This window comes from Stenella coeruleoalba, assembly GCF_951394435.1.
Source record: "Stenella coeruleoalba genome assembly, chromosome: 3".
In the NCBI taxonomy this organism is placed as follows: Eukaryota; Metazoa; Chordata; class Mammalia; order Artiodactyla; family Delphinidae; genus Stenella; species Stenella coeruleoalba.
This window is the reverse complement of record NC_137148.1, coordinates 90,681,115-90,704,599: the sequence shown is the minus strand read 5'-3', so window position 1 is coordinate 90,704,599 and position 23,485 is coordinate 90,681,115. Positions and strand designations below refer to the sequence as shown.

Here is a 23,485-nt window from a genome sequence, read left to right as displayed (position 1 = left end):
CCGCAACGGGAGAGGCCACAACAGCGAGAGGCCGGCGTACCGCAAAAAAAAAAAAAAAAAAAAAAAAAAGAAAAGCCCTCAGCTTTCTTCTTATACTGGCCCATCCTGCTCCCAAAGATTTGGAGATTTTAGAGATTTGAGTGTTCTCCTATTCTTAGTTCCATCACATGCTCTCTTGCTTCCTTTGCTGCTTCTAATGCTAATACCATGTGGCTCTTGCAAATTGTCATTAGTTTGTCCTCATTCACTCATATTTTAGCTTTATGGAGATACCTTGTCATCTGGTTTTGCTATAGATACTGTCAGTGAGGTTTTGGTTTTTTAGTCCTAGTTTCTCTGTCTATTCTTATGGGGATATTTGGGAAGACTGAAAGACTACTTTGTTGTGGTTTCTGTCTTCCCAGAATTTCAAGAGAAAACATTTTTGATAGACTGTAGATCACCAACTTGCACAAGATGTTTTCAGCTGACAAAAAGTTGTGGTAAAGACATTTGAAAAAGGTCAATTCAAAACATGAGACAAAACAACAAAAAACAATTCTAAAAAATTATTGACTTTTTGTAATTTTGGATTGAAATTTTTCTTAGATGGTTAGTACCTCAAATAGTATAGTTATTTTTCAGAAAGTACCTTCTTTCTTTAATGTTGCAGCAAGAAGTTTTAAGTTCTCAAAGTAGCTGGTGTTAGAAGCTGAATTTTGAAAATGTTTACAAAATAGGGCATGAACAGAACAGATAGGACAAAATAAAAGAGATGTATAACAAGAAAAGCTATATTGATGCAAAAATTCTGACTTTCTCCATTCAATTATTTTGAACATTGCCAAGAAACACAAACTCATCATATTTTTAAAGGATGAAAGATGGAATATCCCTCCTCACCTTTTTATTTATTGGATACCTGTTATGCACCAGGGTCAAATAAAATGCGAGAATAGATTAAAATATTCAGGGAGTTAATATTAATTGGTTCTTAAAAATAAGTTTTCATATGATATTTCCTTAGAATACGAATTTTTCCAACTCATGATTAAGTTACATAATCTACTTACTAAAATTTTAATTGAAATGGTTTCTTGAACTATACTTTCTGAACATTGTTAAATAGAGTATGAGAGAAGGGTAAAAGAAGGACTATTGTGTCAGTGTAAGTTGAGAACTTCGGCTACCATTGCATTATCCTCTGCGTTGCTCTCTAAATGTGGATTCTGTGGTACATCCATCAGCCAACACAAATGTAATTAGTGCATCCTCTGTGTGCTGCACCTGCTTGGTTTTCTCCAGTTGTTAAAGGAAGGGAGTTGTTACAAAGATGATGGAAAAGAATGGCTGATAATTAACTTTTTTTTTCATCTCCCATTCTCCCCAGAAGGGGAGAGAATCAGTTACCTCCTGCCTGCCATAAACAGTGTGGATTTTCCCATGGTCACTCTTCAGGACTAGAGCTTTACCACAACAGCTTTGTGATACCCCTCCAGGGAGTGCTACTCATGGCTCAGTTTATGCAAGAAGTACTCTTTGGGGTTGTTACAGAACCAACTTGCACAACCATGTGCGGCCTTCCTGATGGGAATCCCTCCTTGTCTGTTAAATACACATGAGTTCTTATGAGCATCCCCACCCCTTAGACAGGAAGTACTTCAGCCACTAGAATTTCCTATCATTTGCTTTATTATGAATTCTCAAGCTTTGACCTAAATATGATATTTATGCATTTTCATTTTGATATAATTTAGGGTTAAATGCCTGTGTTCAGGACATGTCCTTGTGTGAATGTCTAGTGACTGGCTGGATGGAGGAGTGAACTTTCTTGGGAGCTGTTTTCAGGTAGCATAGAGGTAAGAATAGTAGGTATAAGAAGAATGGTGAAAATTTCATTAATTTTCTAAAATATATACGTTAAATTAGTAATATACTTCATCTAATTAATGGAGAGGATGCATTCTAACAAATATATCCATTCATTTATTTATTCAATAAATATTATGGAATGACCACCATGTGCTGGGTGCTCAGTAGTAAACCAGACATGGCCTCTGCACTCATGGGGTTTCTCTTGGTATGAGTAGACAGACAACAATCAACACAGTGTGCTAAACGCTGTGATAGAGATATTAGAGAATGGCCTGGGAGCTCCTAGAAAGGGCAGGCAATTTATTCTGGAGGCTATGCAGGGTGAGAAAAGGATTCCAGAGGTAGTTCAGACCTGAAGGATGTACAGAAGTTTTCTAGCTGTAGGGAGAGTGGGAACTGGGGGTAGGATAGGTGTAGGGGAGGAGTATGGGATTGGAGAGAAGGGAAACTGTTCTAAGAGAAAGGACCAAGACTACAGTGAGGATTAGATTGTGAGGATGGGGTAATGATATTTAATCAATATTTTTAACTGTCTAATGTGAGCCAGGTACTTGCTGGATTTAATAAAGAATAAGATTTGGGTTCTGCCCCAGATGAGACCACAGATAGTAGAGAAATTACTAATAAATACATCATCATAGATGTAATATATGTTATACTAAGGTTTGTACAGCCAAGAAATTTATTAATTTTTTTGTCAGAAACATCTCTAGAGCAGACGTGTGGGGCAGGAGCACAAATGCAGGTGCCTCCCCCACCTCGTCTCACGTGAACTCTGCACACCATAGTTTGGTCCTACCATCAGAACTCAACTGTTTCTCTTCCAGGCTCCTTCTGCTAAAAGGAATTTTGTTCCCAGCTGATTTGTTCATCAGAGTGTCACAGGGATAGGTCTCTGAAACTCAGACATTCAATTTAAAATATTTTATAAGTTGAGCCAGGCCATCCATGACTGACTGGGAAGAGCAATAGCAGGGAACTTCTCAAGTTGCAAATGCAGGTTTGTAACTTAGAGCTAAGATTGTAGGTGAAGATATTAGTGACCAAGCAAAGGAAAGTGAAATCGTGCAATCTTTTTCTCTTCATTTAGGTAGCAAGACTACAGCAGATGTGTTTGGTCGATGTCTTCTGCTGGGTATTGTGGGAAAAATTCTTGGCCTTCTCACTAGACTGTTGCTTTGATCACCCATGGAGCCTCGCTCCAAGTCTCGCTCACAGTAGGCGGTCAATAAATATTTGTGGAATCAATACTAATTGCTAGGTGAATGGATGCCAGAAAAATTTCAGACTGTGGACATCTGGACAACTCCTTTGCTTATGTTCCTTATCATGTAGAACAAAAGTACTGGACTGGGAAGTGATGCTCACTTGTTGCAAGCACACTGGCCATGGATCCAGAGGGAGAACTGCTGTATGTATACATGCTTCCCAAAGCAACATGCAACAGGTAGGAACGTGATTGTTGTCCTTAGGAATAAACTCACAGTTACATAGTTCCTAGATATTATTTTAATAACATGGATCTTTTTAGAAACTTATTTTGAACAAAATCAAAGTGATTCAATTCAGCAAAATAGAGTATTTGTTTCATGAGGCAACAAATAACAATTCCTACAAAAAATTTAGTTGAAATTAAAAAAAAATGCCAAGTAAGTTGAACCACATATACACAGTTAAGAGTTTATAGCTTTATGCAAAATACACTAGTGACTTCAATTTTTAGAAGAAACAATACGTTCAATCATTATAGGGGTTTTAGAGCTGTAAAAATAGGAGAATAATTTTGGTTGATATTTTTGTCTTTTGTATTTAAACATACTTATCGCTATATTTCTTTTCAGATTTAGTAATTTCCTTTTCATGTTTCTTACATAATAAGAAGGCAGTTAAGATGCTATCTGCGTTTTAAGATCATTTTCAAAGGTCCAGGGCCATGTAGTTTTTAGCTATGCTGCACAATTTCCTGTTGCTCCATTGTAAGCTGTGCTAAAAATAAAATCTCTCCTAGGATTTTAATCACAACACTGACCCAAAAGGCTGCCCTGGTGTCCCAGTTCCTACAGGTCTCTCAGTCACTAACAGGCCTAGCTACATCTGGAGATCTGGGAAGGAATCACAATGGGGTGTGTTTCCTTCGACTCCCAGGCTGTGATTCTTTGGCCTCGATAGGCGTTATCACTCCAAGACCATGCGTTTTACTTCCACTGTTTGCTATGTTGGCCCACATGCTCTTTCCCACAGTTGTGACTGTTTTTCTTCTCATCATTTTAAACTCGTAGGATGAGAAAACACAGGCAATGCCTATTTCTCTCCAAGGATCTGCTTTAAAATATGACTTTTGTACATTTGCTTCTGTCACCTTAATTGCTGCAAATTGAATTGAGCTCATCTCCAGCCCAGCAGTTAGCACAGACAATGCAGCTGAAGAGCTCTAATCCAATCATATCCTGAGGCCCTCAGACTTCCTGGCACAAAGATTAAGAGCCCTACTGCTCTCCCGACCAATGGCAGCTTTTTCTTAAATGGACATGTTATTAGATGACTGTAAGTTTATATGAGAAAGGCATTGGTCTGGTGAAAATGTGTACTGAAGGATTGAATGACACAGGGTAAAAGCCCCTAATAATATGAGTTTCAGGAGCCAAGTTTTAAGGGCTGCCAGTACATCATTATGCTGCTACATACAAAACTGTATTTAAATGAATTCCGCTGTACCCTGTGTAAATCTACCCCTCCTACGTAAGCTTCGTTCACTGCTTTTTCTTATTACATTCATGTCACCTTTGTCTGTATTGATGCTTTTTCTAAGAACTCTCCCAAAGAGTATTAAATTCATATGCTTAAAAAAAAACAGTTTCAAAGGGTACTACTAGCACCTGTTAAATTTGAGAAGCTAGGGAGAGAGTGGGGGAATTGTGGATCATTGTGGGTACTGGCCGAAGAGTTGACAGCATAGGAGAAAGAGGAGGCCAAATCAAATTGTAGACCTGGCAATGGGCCTAAGGGATTCCCAGTCCAATTCTCTCATACTATAAATGAAAAGCCTAACCCAAAGACATATAAATGGCCCAAGAGCATAGAGTTTATTCAATCATTCATCTGACAAATATCTAAAAATTGCTTGCTTTCTGTCTAGAACGGCTTCTAAGATGCACATGAAGATACTCATATCTAACCCCCCCGTCAGTGTGCTCTGCCTTGGCCATCACTTTGCCCTTCCCTCTACCCTTCACCTGCTAATTTTCTATTTCCCATTTAAGATTCAGCTCGAAAGGCTCTATTAGCTCCCTGAAGTCATTTCTGGCTTAGAAGACCCCCTTAATTTGTAACCAATGTACTGTGTTTATGCCCCAATTATAGCATTTATCTTCCCCACATGAATTCTTACAGCCAAATTTGTGACCAGTCTCTAGCAAATGCAAAGTATCTTGTGATAGGTTTTTTGTGTACTACTGATTCTTATCTTTATTTTTTTAGTCCCTTGTCATCCTTTATTTTTTTATCTTGTGATAGTGTGGTTGTCTCTATAAGCCTAGTACACTTTTTTGGAGGTGATGGTAGTATTAAAAGTAATATTTGGGTCCATATCACAGTTTACTTTCCCTCTTCTAGACCGTGAGCTACTTGAGGGTGAAGATAACGTCCTCTGGTTAACACGGTAGTGAGAAGAGAATAAAGTGGGTAGTGAATCTGAAATGGTAGAATGAGGCCAGACTGTAAGGGGTTTTGTTTGCCATGTTTAAAAGAATTTCCTTGAACTAAAAGTAGTGAGTAGCCTTCTGGGCTGATCTGTGATCAAATGAGTGCTTTAAACATAGATGGATGGAAGAGAGTGAAACTAATGCCAGTTAGGAGTCTATTGCAATGGGAAAGAGAATGTGAAGGCTCAAAAGGACAGAAGCAATGGGGAAGGGGAGAGGGAATGGATTTGAGAGCTGCTCACAGAAAGAATTATGGGGAGGGGGGCAGGGAGAAGTGAGAGGAAGAGGGAGAAATCAGTGATTAGCTTAGCTGTTAGGTCAGTTCACAGAAGTAGGGAGGAAAAGCAAGATTGAGAGTTGAGGGAAAGATGCTGAGTTCATTTCAGGATATATTGATTTAGAGGTGCCTATGGGACTTGCAGGTGAAAATGTCTAGCAGATTGTTGAAAATACTGTTTCCATCTCTGCTGAGACAACAGTCACCAATGTGACTGAAGCCACAAGAGAGCATTCAATTTACCTACGGAGAATGTATGAAGAACTTTAGGAAAGTCAGACATTTAAGGGATGAAAAGAGGAAGAGGAACTCAAGAAAGGGATCAAGATAAAGAAAACCAAAAAGTAAGATAAAAACCAAGGGAAAAAGATGCTGTCAAAAACTGTACTAAAGATATGGAGAGATTTAACCAACAATATAAACTAACACAGACCAGATTCTCCAAAAACACATAGCCTCTGGCCTCGGCAGATCCTTAGTGCTTCTGGAAAGTCCTTATTCTTGTCTGTTCTCACATTTCCAAGCTTTACCACTTCTTTCCTCAAGTGTCCTATTCCATTCTCTCCCAGCCATTGTTAGGAGATCAATTTCTCTTCAACAATACTGAAAGAATAAAGCTTATCAAGTCTGAGCTACTTAAACCTCTTACACTCTCCTCTCCCCCAACACAATCCCATTCCCAGCCCTAGGCAACCACTGCTTTGCTTTCTGTCTCTATAGGTTTGCCCCTTCTGGAAATTCCAGATAAATGGAGTCATAAAATATGTACTCTTTCCTGTCTGTTTTTTTTTTTTTTTAACTTAGCATAATGTATTTGAGGTTCATCCATGTTACAGTATATATATCAAAGGAACGTTCCTTTTCATTGGTGAATGATATTCCATTGTACATTTTGTTTGTTCATTTGCCTGTTTATGGACAATATAAGTTATTTCCTCTCCTGGAACACACCCTACTCTGTCTGCAGGCATCCATTTGAGCCTGCTGTGATGCCCCCATGGGACTCTGACCAGGAGTCTCATATCTTTTCCCAACATCCATGAAGGTGTACAAGGCTAACTTGTTAGTTTGTAAGTAGGCTAGAATTATATCCCAGCCCTGATATTAAGTCCTCTTTTTCAAAATTGTTGCGACTATTGTAGGTCCTTTGATTCTGCTGCAGCTTGACTATGCTTCTGAGGAAGAGGGAAACTTTTTTTAAAACAAATCCTTTTATGTGGCTCTAGATCTTATTCCTTCATTGTCTTCTCTGGAATGTTCCAAATAAAAGTCCTTCTCACACAGATCTCTCCTGCTTCCCCATCCTGTAGCCTCCTTCCCATCAGCAAATTAATGTGTTACCAGTGTGCCAGCTTAAAATAATAAATAAGCCTCCATTTATCCTGTGTCTCTTTCTACTACCTCACTTTTATTTTTCCCTTCAGAGCCAAGCTTCTGGGAAAAGTAGACTTTAAATCTAGTCCAAATCAAAGTATATGTTTTCTTCATATGTAGCCAGATAAAATTGCATAAGGGAAGACGTATTTAAAATATCCATGTTGAAAAACAAGTATATATATATATTAATGTTTAAGTTAAGCCAACACTTAAGCAGAACAAAATGTTACATTACTAATTTGAAGTTTTATTTTTAAGTATTAAGAGTACTGGCATTTGCTTACATAGCAGCAGCACGGCATGGGAGAAAAATCATATGCTTTGGAATCTAATGTACTTGAGTCCAGTTTCATTTAATTATTGTTGTTGTAATTATTAGATCCAATGTAAACTGAGTGACCTAATGGTAGTTAATGGAACACTCTGATCCTCAGTTATCTGGTCTACAAAATGTATATATCAAGGCCTACCTTGTATATGTGTTGCTGTGAGGATTAAATGAGATCATGGTTAGCAAAATGTCCTGCCACTGCCAGGACCCCAAAAGGCGCTCACAAATGGCCCTCATTATAGTGACCAATTATCCTTTTAGACAATAAGATTTTATAGGTCTTCACTTTAGGCAATTACATTAATGACTAATTTTTGACACAATAGTCTTCACAAATTCAGATGTGTTCTGATTTTGGTTAACAAGAATACCAACCCTGACACAACTCCATGGAGACTGGAGAAAAGACCTAAATTCCATTTCTAGAATCTTTTCCTAATGACAATGTCCTGAAAATTCCATTTACTTCCACCAAGAGTAAGAGACCCAGGAATGCTGAAGTAGAAATGACTATTAGGACTGATACAATAGGACTCTGTCAGGTAATTAATGGAGTAAATTCATAATCCCCAAACATAAGCACTACTTCTCCTGCATGTTGATGGCTTGTTGTTTGGAAAGAGAATATTTTCACTTCTGGGAAATGAAAAAAGAAAGTTTGTAGTCAGACAGATGTGAGTTTCAGGCCTGACTTTATGAATTATCAATTTCTACAGTTGGTGTTCTTGAAAAAAATGGGGATAATAATGCCTTAGAAAAACATGAAGGGTGACTGAGTGAGTTAAATCATACACAGTTTTGCATAGGACCAACCAATACATCAGGGATTCTCCATAAACAAGAAACAATAGTTTATTCCCTTGGAAATGATTTAAAAGGTGCTAACTGGATTTAATAAGAAAGACAGTGAGGCCATATGAGGAGGAAGAGTTGGACGAAAAGACACACCAGCTGCCTATTTGGGGAAGATCATTTACCTTCACTCATTCTCAGTTTCCACATCTGTATAGTGGGGACAATGCTCTTCATTTGCTTGCCCCAAAGGGTTGACATAAAAGAGGAAGACACACTAGTGTCTGTGAAAGAACTTTTAAAACCACATGTACTGAATTTTTGCTCTCAGTAATGGTGGGGTAGACAAGCGTACAGCCAAGAACAATGAAAACAAGCTAAATAAAATATATTTTAAAGTATATTTGAAGACATCTCAGAGTTACCAAGAAAGTTAAGGCTTAAGGAGCCAAGATCTAGAAGAGAAGAAAAACCCAGAAAAACAACCCTGATATCTGATGCCTATGCTTTCCCTTTAAAAGCATTTACTGATTCTAAATCAGTAGCGGATGGGGCCATCTCACAGGGTAGAGGGAACAGAAGCTGGCATTTAGGTTCTGTCTGTCAAGGAAGGGGGGGCCCTCGCAAAATCCCCTGGCTTAAATTGGGACCCTTAAAGAGCAAAACCCTATGAGTACAGTTGACAAGAAATAGATCCACCCTCAGGTAGCCCAGCTTTGAATCAGTCCACTGCCTGATTAGGTTAAAGTGATCTGTTCCTTACCTTAACTGCCTGTTAGAGCAAAATAAAATCTGCTCTTTTGGAAGGCAACAACATTTAAAGCCTCAAATTCTAAAACCTTTTATACATAATGTTTAGCATTTGAACAAACATAATCTAGCAAGCAAAAACACAAGGAGAAAACAGAAAAAAAAAGACAATTAAAAATTCACAAGTTATTCTGATACTGGAGTTAGACAAAAATCAGAAAAAAAAAAAACCTTTAAAAAAATTTAATTAGAAGACCAGAAGGACACTGCTAACTTAGTTGTCTTAAAATACAATCATTTTCTGGAAAAAAACTACTTGAAAATTTACTCTTAAACAACCTCAGAACTTGTCCACTTAAAAAGTTCAATAAATTTATAAGAATTGTGACTAGATTGAGATGGAACAGAAAATGTTCTGGAGGTTTTTCCATGATATCGTAATTTTGTGGAAATTTTTTTGGGGGATTATCTTAGACACAAAATATCACTGATTTTAATCCCTAAAATTGTAATCCATTGTCCTATGCAATTTACTATTCATACTTTACATGAAACAGCAGATTCCACTTGGATTTACCATGTTTCGGTTTTTAGGAGCACCATAGGACAGATCTTTTGTTAATAAAATACAACCATTTTGACTATAGTGGACTAACATAATTATCGCTTCATCAGTTGCTCCATTAGTTCATTCATTAGATACTATTAGAGTCATCATTAGACCAGAAATGAATTTCTATCATTACAATTAAATATGTTTGGTTTTTGACCTAAGTACAGGAAACAGAGACCATATTTTGATTTTTAACTCTCAAGAAAGAAATAAATGGATAATAATGCAGGATATATTTTCAGTTTGATTCAAATTTAAAGATAACTGTAGAATTAAGTAACTTAATGGCAACAGATATGTGGACAACAACATTCAGGGGGAAAAAAGTCTATTATGTACGACCACTAAGAGTTTATACAGTAGTTGAGTGCTCTACTGGCTGCCTGCCATTCTTCAGATGTCCTCTGTTAAATCCGAATATTTCATCCATTTATCACTGTACCTGAAATTTATCAACAGCATTTAGTTTTTCACTCTTATCTATAGCTGAATTAACTCTATTCCATCAAAATCAACTAGACTGCAAGATGAGAGAACCAGAAAGGCTGGGGAGAAGGGAAGGAAAGAGACTCCTGATTCCAAAATGATTTAAACAAACAGAGGTTAGAAGGTAAATAGTAAGTGCCATTGGTAGATGACAACTTCATTGTGAAATTCCTGTCCTGCAATTATTTACAAAGAACAGGAGATTTTTCTCTGTTAGACCATAATTAGCAGAGAAATATGTAAGTCTTCCTTAGGAAGATCTCACGGCTCCAGAGCCAGCAGGATCTAACTATAAATTGACTCTGTTAATGTACCTAAAGAAGGAATATGTCCATGAAAGAAGTCAGCTAAAAAGGTGTTGAAAAAGGACCAATTATTGGCAAATTTAGGCAACATTCAAATAAACTAGTCCAGAAGAGTCTTAACTAAGCATATGGGAACATGACAGTTTTAGGATAAGGCTATCCTTATAGTGGATCAGAGTGTCTCAGCCTCCTTAGGATCATAGTACAGCTTCAAATTTGTTCTGAGGTTCAGAGAAGTTAAGCAAACCGCTCTATGTTAGTTATTTGTTCCTTAAGTCAGGATTTAAAACCACGAGTCCAACTGACTATGAGCCAAATACCATAAGAAGAAGTATCAATATATGTCTAGGCTACCTATGCTTACTTCCCTCAGGTGATTCATTTATTTGTAAAGAATGAATATAGTTTAAATGCTACAATTTTAAAAATCTGATAAATTCACATAACTTGCTCTAAGGAAACTTTAATATACATCTGAACAAAATGTTGAAGATACATATGTAGCTCCAATCAAGGCCATTTTGCTCCTTCCTATCTGAAGATCCAAATCTGCACTGGGTAACATTAAAAGCAGAAAGGAACTTTGAAAACCAATACGAAGACTTTTGGAAGCTCTTAAAGAGGCAGTACATTTAACTGGGTGGAGTAGGGGTGGGGAGGAAGGGGGGGGCACGCTCTTCTCCTAACACATTCTAAACCCTTAGGTATCTTTCTCCTCAGAGTCCATTCATTGTAGCAGTTGCTTACTCACTCATTCATGCAGCAAATATTTATTGAGAATTTACTGTGCTCCAGGCACTCATGCTACATTAGCAGTTCATCAACCTCTCTGCTGGCTTCTGTCTTCAGTCCACTTCTCTCTTAACCCTTTCTTCAACCAACAAGACCTTTACATCACAGAAACTGCAGTTTCTTACCATTTCTGATATATACCTACTCAGTCTCTTTGTCTTCTTCCAATTCCATTCTTGCTTAATTACCCTGTTCAGCACAGCAAAGAGCTGCCCATCAGGGCAAAGAGGGAATTCAGAGAAGATGAGGGTTGGAAAGCTATGGAAGCTTAAAGTGTGTGTCTCTTGTACAAATAGTGTGCCTATATTATGCTCTACCAGATTTCCAGAAATACTCCCTGCCATCCTCAAACCTCTGCCTTGAGTGATGAACATATGAACAGACAACTAAAATTGGCTATAATTGGATATAACAGAACATGTTTTTCTCTGCAACTTGGAACTCTTTACACAGCCTAACAAAGAAAGTAGGCCTAGAAACAATCATTTGGAGAGAATTGATTTTTATGGCTTTTGGATCATAATAAAGAATACTATTATAATACATGTTTAACTTTCTATAATTCTCATTGAACATTTTCTCACAAAATATTCTCATAAATCTTACTATTTAGTTTAGATTTAGTATGACTTTAGAAATTCTGCTTTTTATCTAGAAGTAAATGTTTGCAGAAGTAAATAGTACAATGTTTCTATTTTTGTTCACTAAGCATCCCAAATTTTAGTCTACCCATATCTTATCAAATATCACACTCTTTCCATTCTACACTCCTTTTTTTTTTTTTGCGGTACGCGGGCCTCTCACTGTTGTGGCCTCTTCCGTTGTGGAGCACAGGCTCCGGATGCGCAGGCTCAGCGGCCATGGCTCACGGGCCCAGCCGCTCCGCGGCATGTGGGATCTTCCCGGACCGGGGCATGAACCCGTGTCCCCTGCATCGGCAGGCAGACTCTCAACCACTGCGCCACCAGGGAAGCCCCTACACTCTTTTTAAGATTTATTTTAGTAGAAGTTATCAACTGGTGTAATATGTCATTATGAAAAATTTCAGGAGAAATTTCCTTTTGGTTATTTTTGGTGACTGGAAGCAAAACCTTACTGTGGTTACATTGCCAGGACCTACTCACCTGTCAAACAGCTCTCCCCCTGTGACGAGTTCTAGGACCAGACTGATTTCTGTAGGGGTTTCAAATATCTCTTTAAGTTTTATCTGGGAAAAGATATAAAAAAAATCACAAATTCTTTATTTTTAAGTTTCTAGGAAATAGTTAAAATTATGGCTACAACAGCACTCTCTGTAATAGCAATATGTTGGATCATGGTTAAAAAAGCTTCCTTATTCTAGTACCAGGCAGTCATTTGTCACTCTCTGGTTGTTTTTATCAGTTACCTAATTTCTTCAAAGGTCCTTTTGAGTTTTGATATTTTTCATCTTGATAGTTGAAAGATACCTGCCCTAGAAATGCTTCTTAAATTTTGCCAAATCATCCCAATTTCTGCATTTCAACAGAATTAAAAAAAAACCAAAAAACAAACAAAACAAACCAGAAGCAAACAAAACTTCCTAAACCATTTGAAAGCATCATGGTTGGTAGATGCAAATGCCTCTTTCTCCTAGAAAGGGACTTCAATTAGGGGTCTGAGACAGAACAGGACCAGATTAAAGTCTGTCTGTAGGGAAAGGGAATCCCTTTAACAGCTAAAAAGGTGCTGGTAGATGAAAGGATACTCAGAAAAGTAACAGTGATAGTGATTTGATTGACCATAACAGGGTTTTCATCACATTCAGATAATCTATCCAATTTTGGATATTTTCCTTCTGAGAATCTAGTGACCAGGACTGATCTATATTTGAGGAAAATTCCATATTGACTTCTCTTTGAAAGAAATAACACGGATAATGTAAAAGTGGTGATTATATATGGTAAATTTTGTTAATTGCTTACCCAAAGCCCTTCTCCCCCTACTTTACTGAACCCTGATTTGTTTAGGAAGCAAGGTACCTAGCCTTAAATTATGGATTATGTTTGGTCTAGGCCACTTATGATAACCCTACTCCCTAATTTTTCAGTCTCCATGCAGTTTAGGGTGATTTTGTGACCACATCTTGTGGCCACAAACTGAAGAGAATTCTACTGCAGCCGGAAATTCTGGAAAAAGCCTTTACGCTTCTCATCAGCCTCTGCTCGTTAAGCCTTTCCACTACTTGCTGTCTTGAACATAGACCTGAAGACTTGTGAACACTGTGGAGCAGCCATTTTAGGACCATGAGGGAAAAGCATGAAGGTGAAAGCCAGTGCACTGAAGATGGGCGAACCAATGGATGGAAGGTGTCTGGGTCCTGGATGGCATCACCGAGGAAGTGAACGAGTGTTAACAACTGCCTGCCTTCTGATTTCTTATAACATAAGAAAAATATTTGTTTAGACCACCATATTCAAGTTTTCTGTTATTTACAGCTGAGTGCATTGCTAACTAATATACAAGTTTTAAGCACTTTGCCTTGAGCCTAAGCATTGCAGGTCATCCTTGGGAACACCACAACTTTCTCAGAGAAATGAGTAAAATATTTTAAGTAAGTGACTCAATTTATAGAAACAAGTTATGGTCTGGAAAATGATTTTGTTCTTTTCACTTCACTGGCTCAAGAAAGCTTTTCCCCAGCCCTTCTTTCCCTCAGTGCCTTTGTCTGGACATAGCCTAGAGCAGAGCTTGGGAGGACGTTTTATTTTCCCCATTCAAGTACATTATTTATTTGAATCTTCACATTGTCTCTGAAGCAAATACTTTCTCATAGGAGAGTGAAATGACTATGGAAAGCAATGCATTTTCTTCACAGGCATTTTCAGCAATGGCATATTAATAAGATAGGCCCACAAAAGGAAAAAAGCCAGTGTCTTATTAGAGGGAAAAAAACTCTGCAATTTTAGTTATCCTCATGCATGAAAACATCAATGGTATATATTGCTGATCTGCCCATTTTGCAACTCTTTCAAGGGGTATTATTCTTAAGATTTATTCAGTTAAAAAGAATTGAAAAACGGGATCAGATAAGGACAAGAGCTAGGCCAAGGTGGCTACTTACTGGAGGTGGAAGAATCCCTTTCTCATCATCAGAATGGACAGTAAAGAACAAAAATCTCATCCTGTAACATTGGAGATTATTTGAAATAACAGGCTAAAAACCACTTACAATGTTTGGATGTGAGAGGCGAAGAAGAACTCCTATCTCAGTTCTTACGATTTTTTTGTCCACCTAAAAGGCAAAATGAGAGAAACTGAAAGATACTCCCGCCTTAGAAATAGCTTCATTGTAGCAGAGAGTCAGAAACAGCAATAACCACCTGGATGAATCAGGTCAATGGCAGAGGTTAATTTCTAAGTGTTGCTTCCTCCCTTTTTTGTCCAGCTGCATGTCTTTCCTCTCTGTTTCAGACATAAAGAGAACTAGTTACAAATATGGGTCACAACTTGTCAGACCTCTTGTGTGGCCCCTTTGCTATAAAAAATTATCGCTATCACCACTAAGGCACAACTACATCTCAACCTATTCCTCCTCCTCTTCCTTTCTTTTTTGAATCCTTGACCCAAACCCATTGGAGTTGTCAATCACTTCGCCTGCCTTTTTCCCACAGAAGTGAGCACATAACCCAGCCTAACCATTCAGATTACTCTCTTCTCTGGCCAAAGTGACTTGAGTCTAGGATATCCACCAGATCCAAGTCATTACAATCTGGGTCCTCCCCCCAAATATTGCTCATATAATCAAGAAAGAGGTATTCTCTTTTCCTCTGAAACTGTGAGAGCAAGAATATAGAGTCTGCCACTACCAGGGACCATTTTTGATACCATATGGAGATCACTTCACTGAAAATGGAGCCAACACAGAAAAAAACATTGCTAGAGATGAAGAATGAGTACCGCTGACCATGTAATCCACTGGATTCAGTTTTGCATAAGCTAGTTTGCCCTTTGAGCTGTCTTATTATGTGAGCTACTGAATCTCCTTTTCTACTTAAGTTATCCAGAGTTGCGTGATGCTATCAGTGATGTAAGCTGAAGGAAAATAAAGGGGTCTAAGGAAATGATGACTCAATATGAAAGCCTGGAGTAGAGATTTGGATAAAGCAGTTCCTCAGATCTATGTGTTTTCTGGGAGGGAAGAGGATCTACAACATTCATCATATTCTCTAAATGTCTGAGGCAGAGGAAAGCCTAAAAATCTGATCTATTTAAAAAAGATAAAATGTGTTCCATGGAACTGGGGAGTCAAGGATCTCTCTTGAATGTATACGTAATGAATGTATAGTACATAGTAAGGGTCTAATGTAGTTTTGGTTTTTTTTTGCGGTACACTGGTCTCTCACTGCTGTGGCCTCTCCCGTTGCGGAGCACAGGCTCCAGACGCGCAGGCTCAGTGGCCATGGCTCACGGGCCCAGCCGCTCCGCAGCATGTGGGATCTTCCCGGACCGGGGCATGAACCCATGTCCCCTGCATCGGCAGGCGGACTCTCAACCACTGCGCCACCAGGAAAGCCCTAATGTAGTTTTTAATGTGCCTGATCAGCCTCATGTTAAACAATGCTGGGCATATGAAAAAACAAAATATCATCTTTTTCAGAGGAAGATTAAAATCTAATTTTGGGCATAAGACTCCTCTAGAAGATGCCATAAGAAGATAGAAGAATGTAAGTTGTAAACAAGTTTTGTTTTAAAAATTCCATTGTTCAGTGGAAGATCATTTTTCTGTGAGTCAAAATACAGCTATCATTCAAACAGTGGGCTAACTCTAAAAGACTGAAATTATTAGCGATTAAAAGTCATGCTATTGGACTTCTCAGGTGGCGCAGTAGTTAAGAATCCACCTGCCAATGCAGGGGATGCAGGTTTGATCCCTGGTCCAGTAAGATCCCACAAGTTGAGGAGCAACTAAGCCCAGGTGCCACAACTACTGATCCCGCATGCCACAACTACTGAAGCCTGCATGCCGAGAGCCTGTGCTCCGCAACAAGAGAAGCCACCGCAATGAGAAGCCCGCGCACTGCAACGAAGAGTAGCCTCTGCTTGTCATGACTAAAGAAAGCCCGTGCACAGCAATGAAGACCCAACGCAGCCATAAATAAATAAATTTATTAAAAAAACAAAAAAGTCACACTACTGTTAATATAAAATGAAGAAAGACTTGTTAAAGTGTGCACAGGTGATGCTAGTGTGATATGTGGGCTGCTGATGGCCACTCAGTGATATCAGACAGCTCAACACATGGGATATTGACAGCATGGTCTCTGGGTAATGTAGTATTAGAGGAAAACGCTATAAAAGTTATTTTATCTAGTTAAAAAATCACATACTTCATGAAAATTTGCTATTGAGCAAGAGTCTTTCTACTTGTATCAAAAGGGAGAGCTCTGAGAAAGAGGGGCATTGCTAAAACAGGCAGATGACACTGACAGATCTCTTCCAAAGAGTTCTTGGTTCACACTCCATTTCACTTCTGTAGATGCTGTTGAGGAAAATTTGGATATAGATGATAATTTTTAAATTATTTTAAAAATTTTAAATTTTTTTCTAGCTTTGCTGAGGTATAATTGGTATACAAAAAACCACACGTAATTAATGTATACAATGTGGTGAGTTTGGACACGTGTATAGATTCATGTTACCATCACCACAATCAAGGTAATAAACATATCCATCACCTCCAAAAGTTTCCTGTGTCCCTTTGCTGTGTGTGTGTGTATGTGATGTGTGTGTGTGGCGGGGGGTAAGCACACTTAATGTGAAATCTACCCTCAACAAATTTTTAAGTGAACAATACCTTATTATTAACTCTGGGCATTATGTTGTACAGTAGATCTCTGGAACTTACTCATTTTGTATAACTGTAACGTGATACCCATTGAACAACAACTCTCCATCTCCCCCTCCACCTATCACTTAGGAAGCACAATCCTACTCTCTACTTGTATGAGTCTGACTATTTTAGATGCCTCATATAAGAGGAATCATTCAGTGAATACAGATTTTTTTTATTGGAGTATAATTGCTTTACAATGGTGTGTTAGTTTCTACTTTATAACAAAGTGAATCAGCTATACATATACATATATCCCCATATCTCTTCCCTTTTGCATCTCCCTCTCTCCCACCCTCCCTATCCCACCCCTGTAGGTGGTCACAAAGCACCGAGCTGATCTCCCTATGCTATGCGGCTCCTTCCCACTAGCTATCTATTTTATATTTGGTAGTGTATATATGTCCATGCCACTCTCTCACTTTGTCCCAGCTTACCCTTCCCCCTCCCTGTGTCCTCAAGTCCATTCTCTAGTAGGTCTGTGTCTTTATTCCCGTCTTGCCCCTAGGTTCTTCATGACCTTTTTTTTTTAGATTCCATATATATGTGTTGGCATACAGTATTTGTTTTTCTCTTTCTGACTTACTTGACTCTGTATGACAGACTCTACGTCCATCCACCTCACTACAAATAACTCAATTTCGTTTCTTTTTATGGCTGAGTAATATTCCATTGTATATATGTGCCACATCTTCTTTATCCATTCATCTGTCGATGGACACTTAGGTTGCTTCCACATCCTGGCTAGTATAAACAGAGCTGCAATGAACATTTTGGTACATGACTCTTTTTGACTTATGGTTTTCTCAGGGTATATGTCCAGTAGTGGGATTGCTGGGTCATATGGTAGTTCTATTTTTAGTATTTTAAGGAACCTCCATACTGTTCTCCATAGTGGCTACACCAATTTACATTCCCACCAACAGTGCAAGAGTGTTCCGTTTTCTCCACACCCTCTCCAGCATTTATTGTTTGTAGATTTTTTGATGATGGCCATTCTGACTGGTGTGAGATGATATCACAATGTAGTTTTGATTTGCATTTCTCTAATGATTAATGATGTTGAGCATTCTTTCATGTGTTTGTTGGCAATCTGTATATCTTCTTTGGAGAACTGTCTATTTAGGTCTTCTGCCCATTTTTGGATTGGGTCATTTGTTTTTTTGATATTGAGCTGCATGAGCTGCTTATAAATTTTGGAGATTAATCCTTTGTCAGTTGCTTCATTTGCTAATATTTTCTCCCATTCTGAGCGTTGTCTTTTCGTCTTGTTTATGGTTTCCTTTGCAAAAGCTTTTTAGTTTCATTAGGTCCCATTTGTTTATTTTTGTTTTTATTTTCATTTCTCTAGGAGGTGGGTCAAAAAGGATACTGCTGTGATTTATGTCATAGAGTGTTCTGCCTATGTTTTCCTCTAAGAGTTTGATAGTGTCTGGCCTTACATTTAGGTCTTTAATCCATTTTGAGTTTATTTTTGTGTATGGTGTTAGGGAGTGTTACAGGTATCTGCCCAGTTTTCCCAGCACCACTTATTGAAGAGGCTGTCTTTTCTCCATTGTATATTCTTGCCTCCTTTGTCAAAAATAAGGTGACCATATGTGCATGGGTTTATCTCTGAGCTTTCTATCCTGTTCCATTGATCTATATTTTTTTGTGCCAGTACCATACTGTCTTGATTACTGTAGCTTTGTAGTATAGTCTGCAGTCAGGGAGCCTGATTCCTCCAGCTCCGTTTTTCTTTCTCAAGATTGCTTTGGCTATTCGGGGTCTTTTGTGTTTCCATACAAATTAGTGAATACTGATTATTTTTTATCACAATCTTCTCTTCCACAGGACAATAAGGAGTTACTAATACAAAATAAATATATTTTAAATTACTGCATGATGCTTAAAAAAATTTTAAGGACATGGGTGTCTCTAAATTAAGATTTGTTAATATTCAAACATATTTTTTTCACTACACATTTAGCGTTTATGTAATATACGGTTTTCCCCCTTGTTTTTTTTTTCAAATATTTATTTATTTATTTATTTTTGGCTGTGTTGGGTCTTCGTTGCTGTGTGCGGGCTTTCTCTAGTTGCGGCGAGCAGGGGCTACTCTTCATTGCAGAGCGCGGGCTTCTCATTGCGGTGGATTCTCTTGTTGTGGAGCATGGGCTCTAAGCGCCTGGTCTTCAGTAGTTGTGGTTCGTGGGCTCTAGAGCCCAGGCTCAGTAGTTGTGGTGCACGGGCTTAGTTGCTCCGCGGCATGTGGCATCTTCCCGGACCAGGGATCGAACCCGTGTCCCCTGCATTGGCAAGCGGATTCTTAACCACTGAGCCACCAAGGAAGTCCCCACCTTGTTTTTGTATGTTTTTGATCCATATAAAATAAGTGTCAGAGAGATCCTTTAATTTTTTCATATGACATAGTAAACAAAAACTTTTTAATACAAATATGAATTTTAAGCAAATTTATTTTTTATCATGTTATGTCACACATTAAATATGGGATGCCTTCAAAAATTATTTCTTTGAAAGTTATCTAAACTCTGGAAATATTCATAACATACTAGATTATTTGGACTAGCAATCTTCTAATGTAGTTATTTATTTTTAATTCAGAATTAATTTTTCTTTAAAGGTAATTTTGAAAAGGGTAATTATTTTCCCACTATACTCCAGATCAGTGGTTCTCAAAGTGTGATCAGAGGACGTTCCGGGTCCCTAAGACTCACTCAGGGTATGTATGAGGTTCTCCCTTTCCCAACTGCACATCTGGGTAAGGCTAGAGTTTTTCCTATACTTGAAACAAAACAACATATTGAATGCAGAAGCAGATGAGAATCCAACTTTCTTCTATTAAGCCAGATAATAAAGAGATTTACAAAACAATGCCACTCTTCTAAGTATTTTTTTATTTTGGAAAATAGTTACTTTTCATTAAAAATGTTATTTATGTTAAAACATACTGGGTTTATTACTGTTATAGTTTTAATTAATTAATAAATACTTAAAAATTCTTTAATCTCTATTACAGCAGTCCCCAACCTTTTTGGCACCAGGGACTGGATTCGTGGAAGAAAATTTTTCCACGGATGTGGGAGTGGGGAAGTGGCAGATGGTTCAGGTGGTAATGCGAGCGATGGGGAGCGGCACGTGAAACTTGTCTCGCTCACCCGCCGCTCACCTCCTGCTGTGCGGCCCCATTCCTAACAGGCCGCAGACAGGTACTGGTCTGCGGCCGTGAGGTTGGGAACCCCTGCTCTATTATATCGAGATTCTTTCATCTCTAATATATTAAATGTGTATAGCTATTTGGGATTCTCAGTAAGTTGGAGAGTAAAAAGGGCTCCTGAAGCCCAAAAGTCTGGGAACCAGTACTCCAGAAAACTTAACGTTATACATTTGAAAACAGAAAATAGAAAGAAAAGAACAAAACTGTGGGGGCTTCCCTGGTGGCGCAGTGGTTGAGAATCTGCCTGCTAATGCAGGGGACACGGGTTCGAGCCCTGGTCTGGGAGGATACCACATGCTGCGGAGCAACTAGGCCCGTGAGCCACAACTACTGAGCCTGCGTGTCTGGAGCCTGTGCTCCACAACAAGAGAGGCCGCGACAGTGAGAGGCCCGTGCACCGCGATGAAGAGTGGCCCCCGCTCCCCACAACTAGAGAAAGCCCTCACACAGAAACGAAGACCCAACACAGCCAAAAATAAATAAATTAATTAATAAACTCCTACGCTCAACATCTTCTTTAAAAAAAAAAAAGAACAAAACTGTAGTAATAATTTAAATGAAAGAAAAATGTGAATGCAGTCTCCTTCCTGCTCTGAATGCTGGAGCCCAGGTTGAATTCAGGTCATGACTTAAGTGGAGCCTGAGAAGAATCGAAGAAGAAGGAAGTTAGAGAAAAACGGGGTATTAAAAACCATCAATCCACAGAGAGTAAACTGAGTGACAAAATCTGGACTAGAAGCCAAAGTAATGACAACCAAGGAAACCAGCAGGGGGTAAAGTTGAGAGGGAGAAGTGGACAAAAAAGCAGGCAGATAAATGACTGAGAAGCCAAGGACAAGACAAGGCTGAGGTCTGAAAATCCTTCCCAGAGAGATTAGCTGAGTATAATTTGTCATCTTTTTGAAACAAAGTCTAGAGGTTCCTAGGCAGCCGGACTTTGGGGGTGGTTCCTCCAAAGGTGTCAGGTCTTGGAGGTCACACCGGTGTGCGTCTTGACAGCCATTTCATCTGATATCTTCTCAATATTTCTCTAGTTCCAGGAGCTATTGTTTCCTTCCTACTTCTGACTTCCCCTTCCAATTACCTGGGTAGGTCAGGATAGGGTCTGAGCACTGGCACTGCCATTCAGAATAAGTGTTGTTTTCCTAGAAAATAACTGTTAAGCAAGCCACAAGAGTCAATGGGCAGCTACCTGAACAGTCATTATTGCCACTTGAAATTAGCTTCAAGAGCTACTATAATTAGCATCTTCAGAAGCACGAACAGATGGCTTTAACAAGTCAACATTACAACAATATTGAAATCCATAAAATATACCTTCACTATGTACGAAATAACTTAAAGAATGGTAGTTTTTAATTACTAACAATTTTCAATTATAAAAATACACATTACTAACATTCTAACTTAGGTTTCCCAGAAAACTAATGTAAGGCGAGGATTAACATTCAGGTATTTTATTTGGAATGTGCAAACCCAATGCAGTGAGAATGAGGAAAAAGGGAAATGCAGCAAGGTAAGAGGTGACACAGTGCAGTAAGCCCACTGGCTACATTGAGCTGTAAAGACACAGCAGGTCACATGGGTAGTTGTATCCAACTGGCACACAGTACTTCCCTAGAGGAGCTATACAAGGTCACCATGCCTTGAAGAAGTTCATGGGAAGGCAGAAAGAGAGGGAATTTACCTGCCCAGGAACCTCCTCCTGTTTCCCACTGGTGAATTTTGGCCCTGTGGTGTTAACTTTTTCATACCTCTGGGTTGCATATGTAGTCTTTTTGGCAGTCACTTGTAATGCCATATCCCTCCTCATCAGATATCATATCTCATTCAAATCTAGAAGTGGCAGAAGAGCCAGAAACTTAAGGTGTGTGTCTGGGTTGGCTTAGTTGCATGAATTGGCCAGCAGGCAATCCAGCCCTCCCTGGTCTGGAAGACAGGCAGGTGGAAGGAATCTAAGAAGGCCCGTAAGAGTTTTGTCCAATCACGGTTCACTCTTGAGTTTTTATCTGTCACAGGAAAACCAGATCGACAGCAGTGGGACCACAGTTCTGCTTTTCTAATTTGCTGTATTTTACTGCCCATCAGAAAGAGCTTTGTCTCCCACTTACATTCTTTGTGCCATTGTTCTAGTTGCCAATATGAAATGGATAATCATAAAATGGCTTGGACACGTGGGCTTTTTCTGTAAAGCCTTATTTTAGCTCCCCTATTTGAAATGCCCTAAATATTCAAAGAAATACACCCTTTCATCCTCATAAAATCATTTAAGAAAAAAACTAAATAATTTAATAAGAGTGATTATACAGATTTGTACAGTTTTAAACCTCCACGGAAATCAAGATTCCTTAATATTGAAAGAAATCCCAACTTTGCTGTCTGCCTCCATGAGGGGAGAAAGAGAAATGGATAAGAGGTATAATTTTAGAGTAACATCAGAGAAAAAAGCTCACCATTGGAATAAAGTTGATGAAATGTGGGCCCTTCATTGAGATACACAGCAAATATACTCCTGTGCTGGGACTGGAAAGGTTGAGGGAAGAAAAGCAGGAAGAATTGAAAAATATGTGAGAAGAAAGTAATGAGGAATTAAGGGGGAAGAAAAAGGAAAACCAGTTTCTGCATGTGAGAATGATGGATAGAGACAGAGGTGGTGAATGAATTGGAGAAAAGGAGAGGGACTACAGCACCAGATTTCTGGTGGTCTTGATCCTCTTGGCTATCTCAGATGTGGTCTAGATCTGTCCGGACTCTGAAACTTCAATATTTCTCTGGCTTCTTAGGCTCATTTTTGGTTTTAACAATGACCAGCGAACATGATGTGAAGTACAGAACTGTGCTCCTCAAATCCTTTGTGGAAAGAGGCAAAATGTAAATTATTAATGGGTAAATAAGCAGACAAATACCTTTAAATTTTCACAATTCTTTCCTGCATAGCTTCTGCTTAATTTAGCATCCTGGTTTCTGACATATCAACAAGTACATGCTGGCACTAACATGCGTGGTGAAAAGACTTGACAACTGGAGCTTTGTTAAATTCAAGAATGATAGTTTTAGCCTACAAGGATTTGAAAGCTAGGAACTGCTATTTGAAAATGCAAAAATCAAATGCGGGACACTGAGAAAAATACTGAGTTTT

The 23,485-nt window shown here is 38.7% G+C and overlaps 1 protein-coding gene across 4 annotated transcripts in view; it reads right to left on the bottom strand.

The window, feature by feature from the left end:
- CAMK4 (calcium/calmodulin dependent protein kinase IV) overlaps positions 1 to 23,485 on the bottom strand; it is a 306,840-nt gene that overhangs the window by 73,123 nt on the left and 210,232 nt on the right. For all 4 annotated transcript variants that reach the window (XM_079917387.1, XM_079917385.1, XM_079917386.1 and 1 more), the window contains 2 exons: positions 14,469 to 14,531; positions 12,403 to 12,485 (listed from right to left, as the gene is read on the bottom strand). In XM_079917387.1, the coding sequence (XP_079773513.1) occupies positions 12,403 to 12,485; positions 14,469 to 14,531 (146 nt within the window). The remainder of the gene's footprint in view (positions 1 to 12,402; positions 12,486 to 14,468; positions 14,532 to 23,485) is intronic.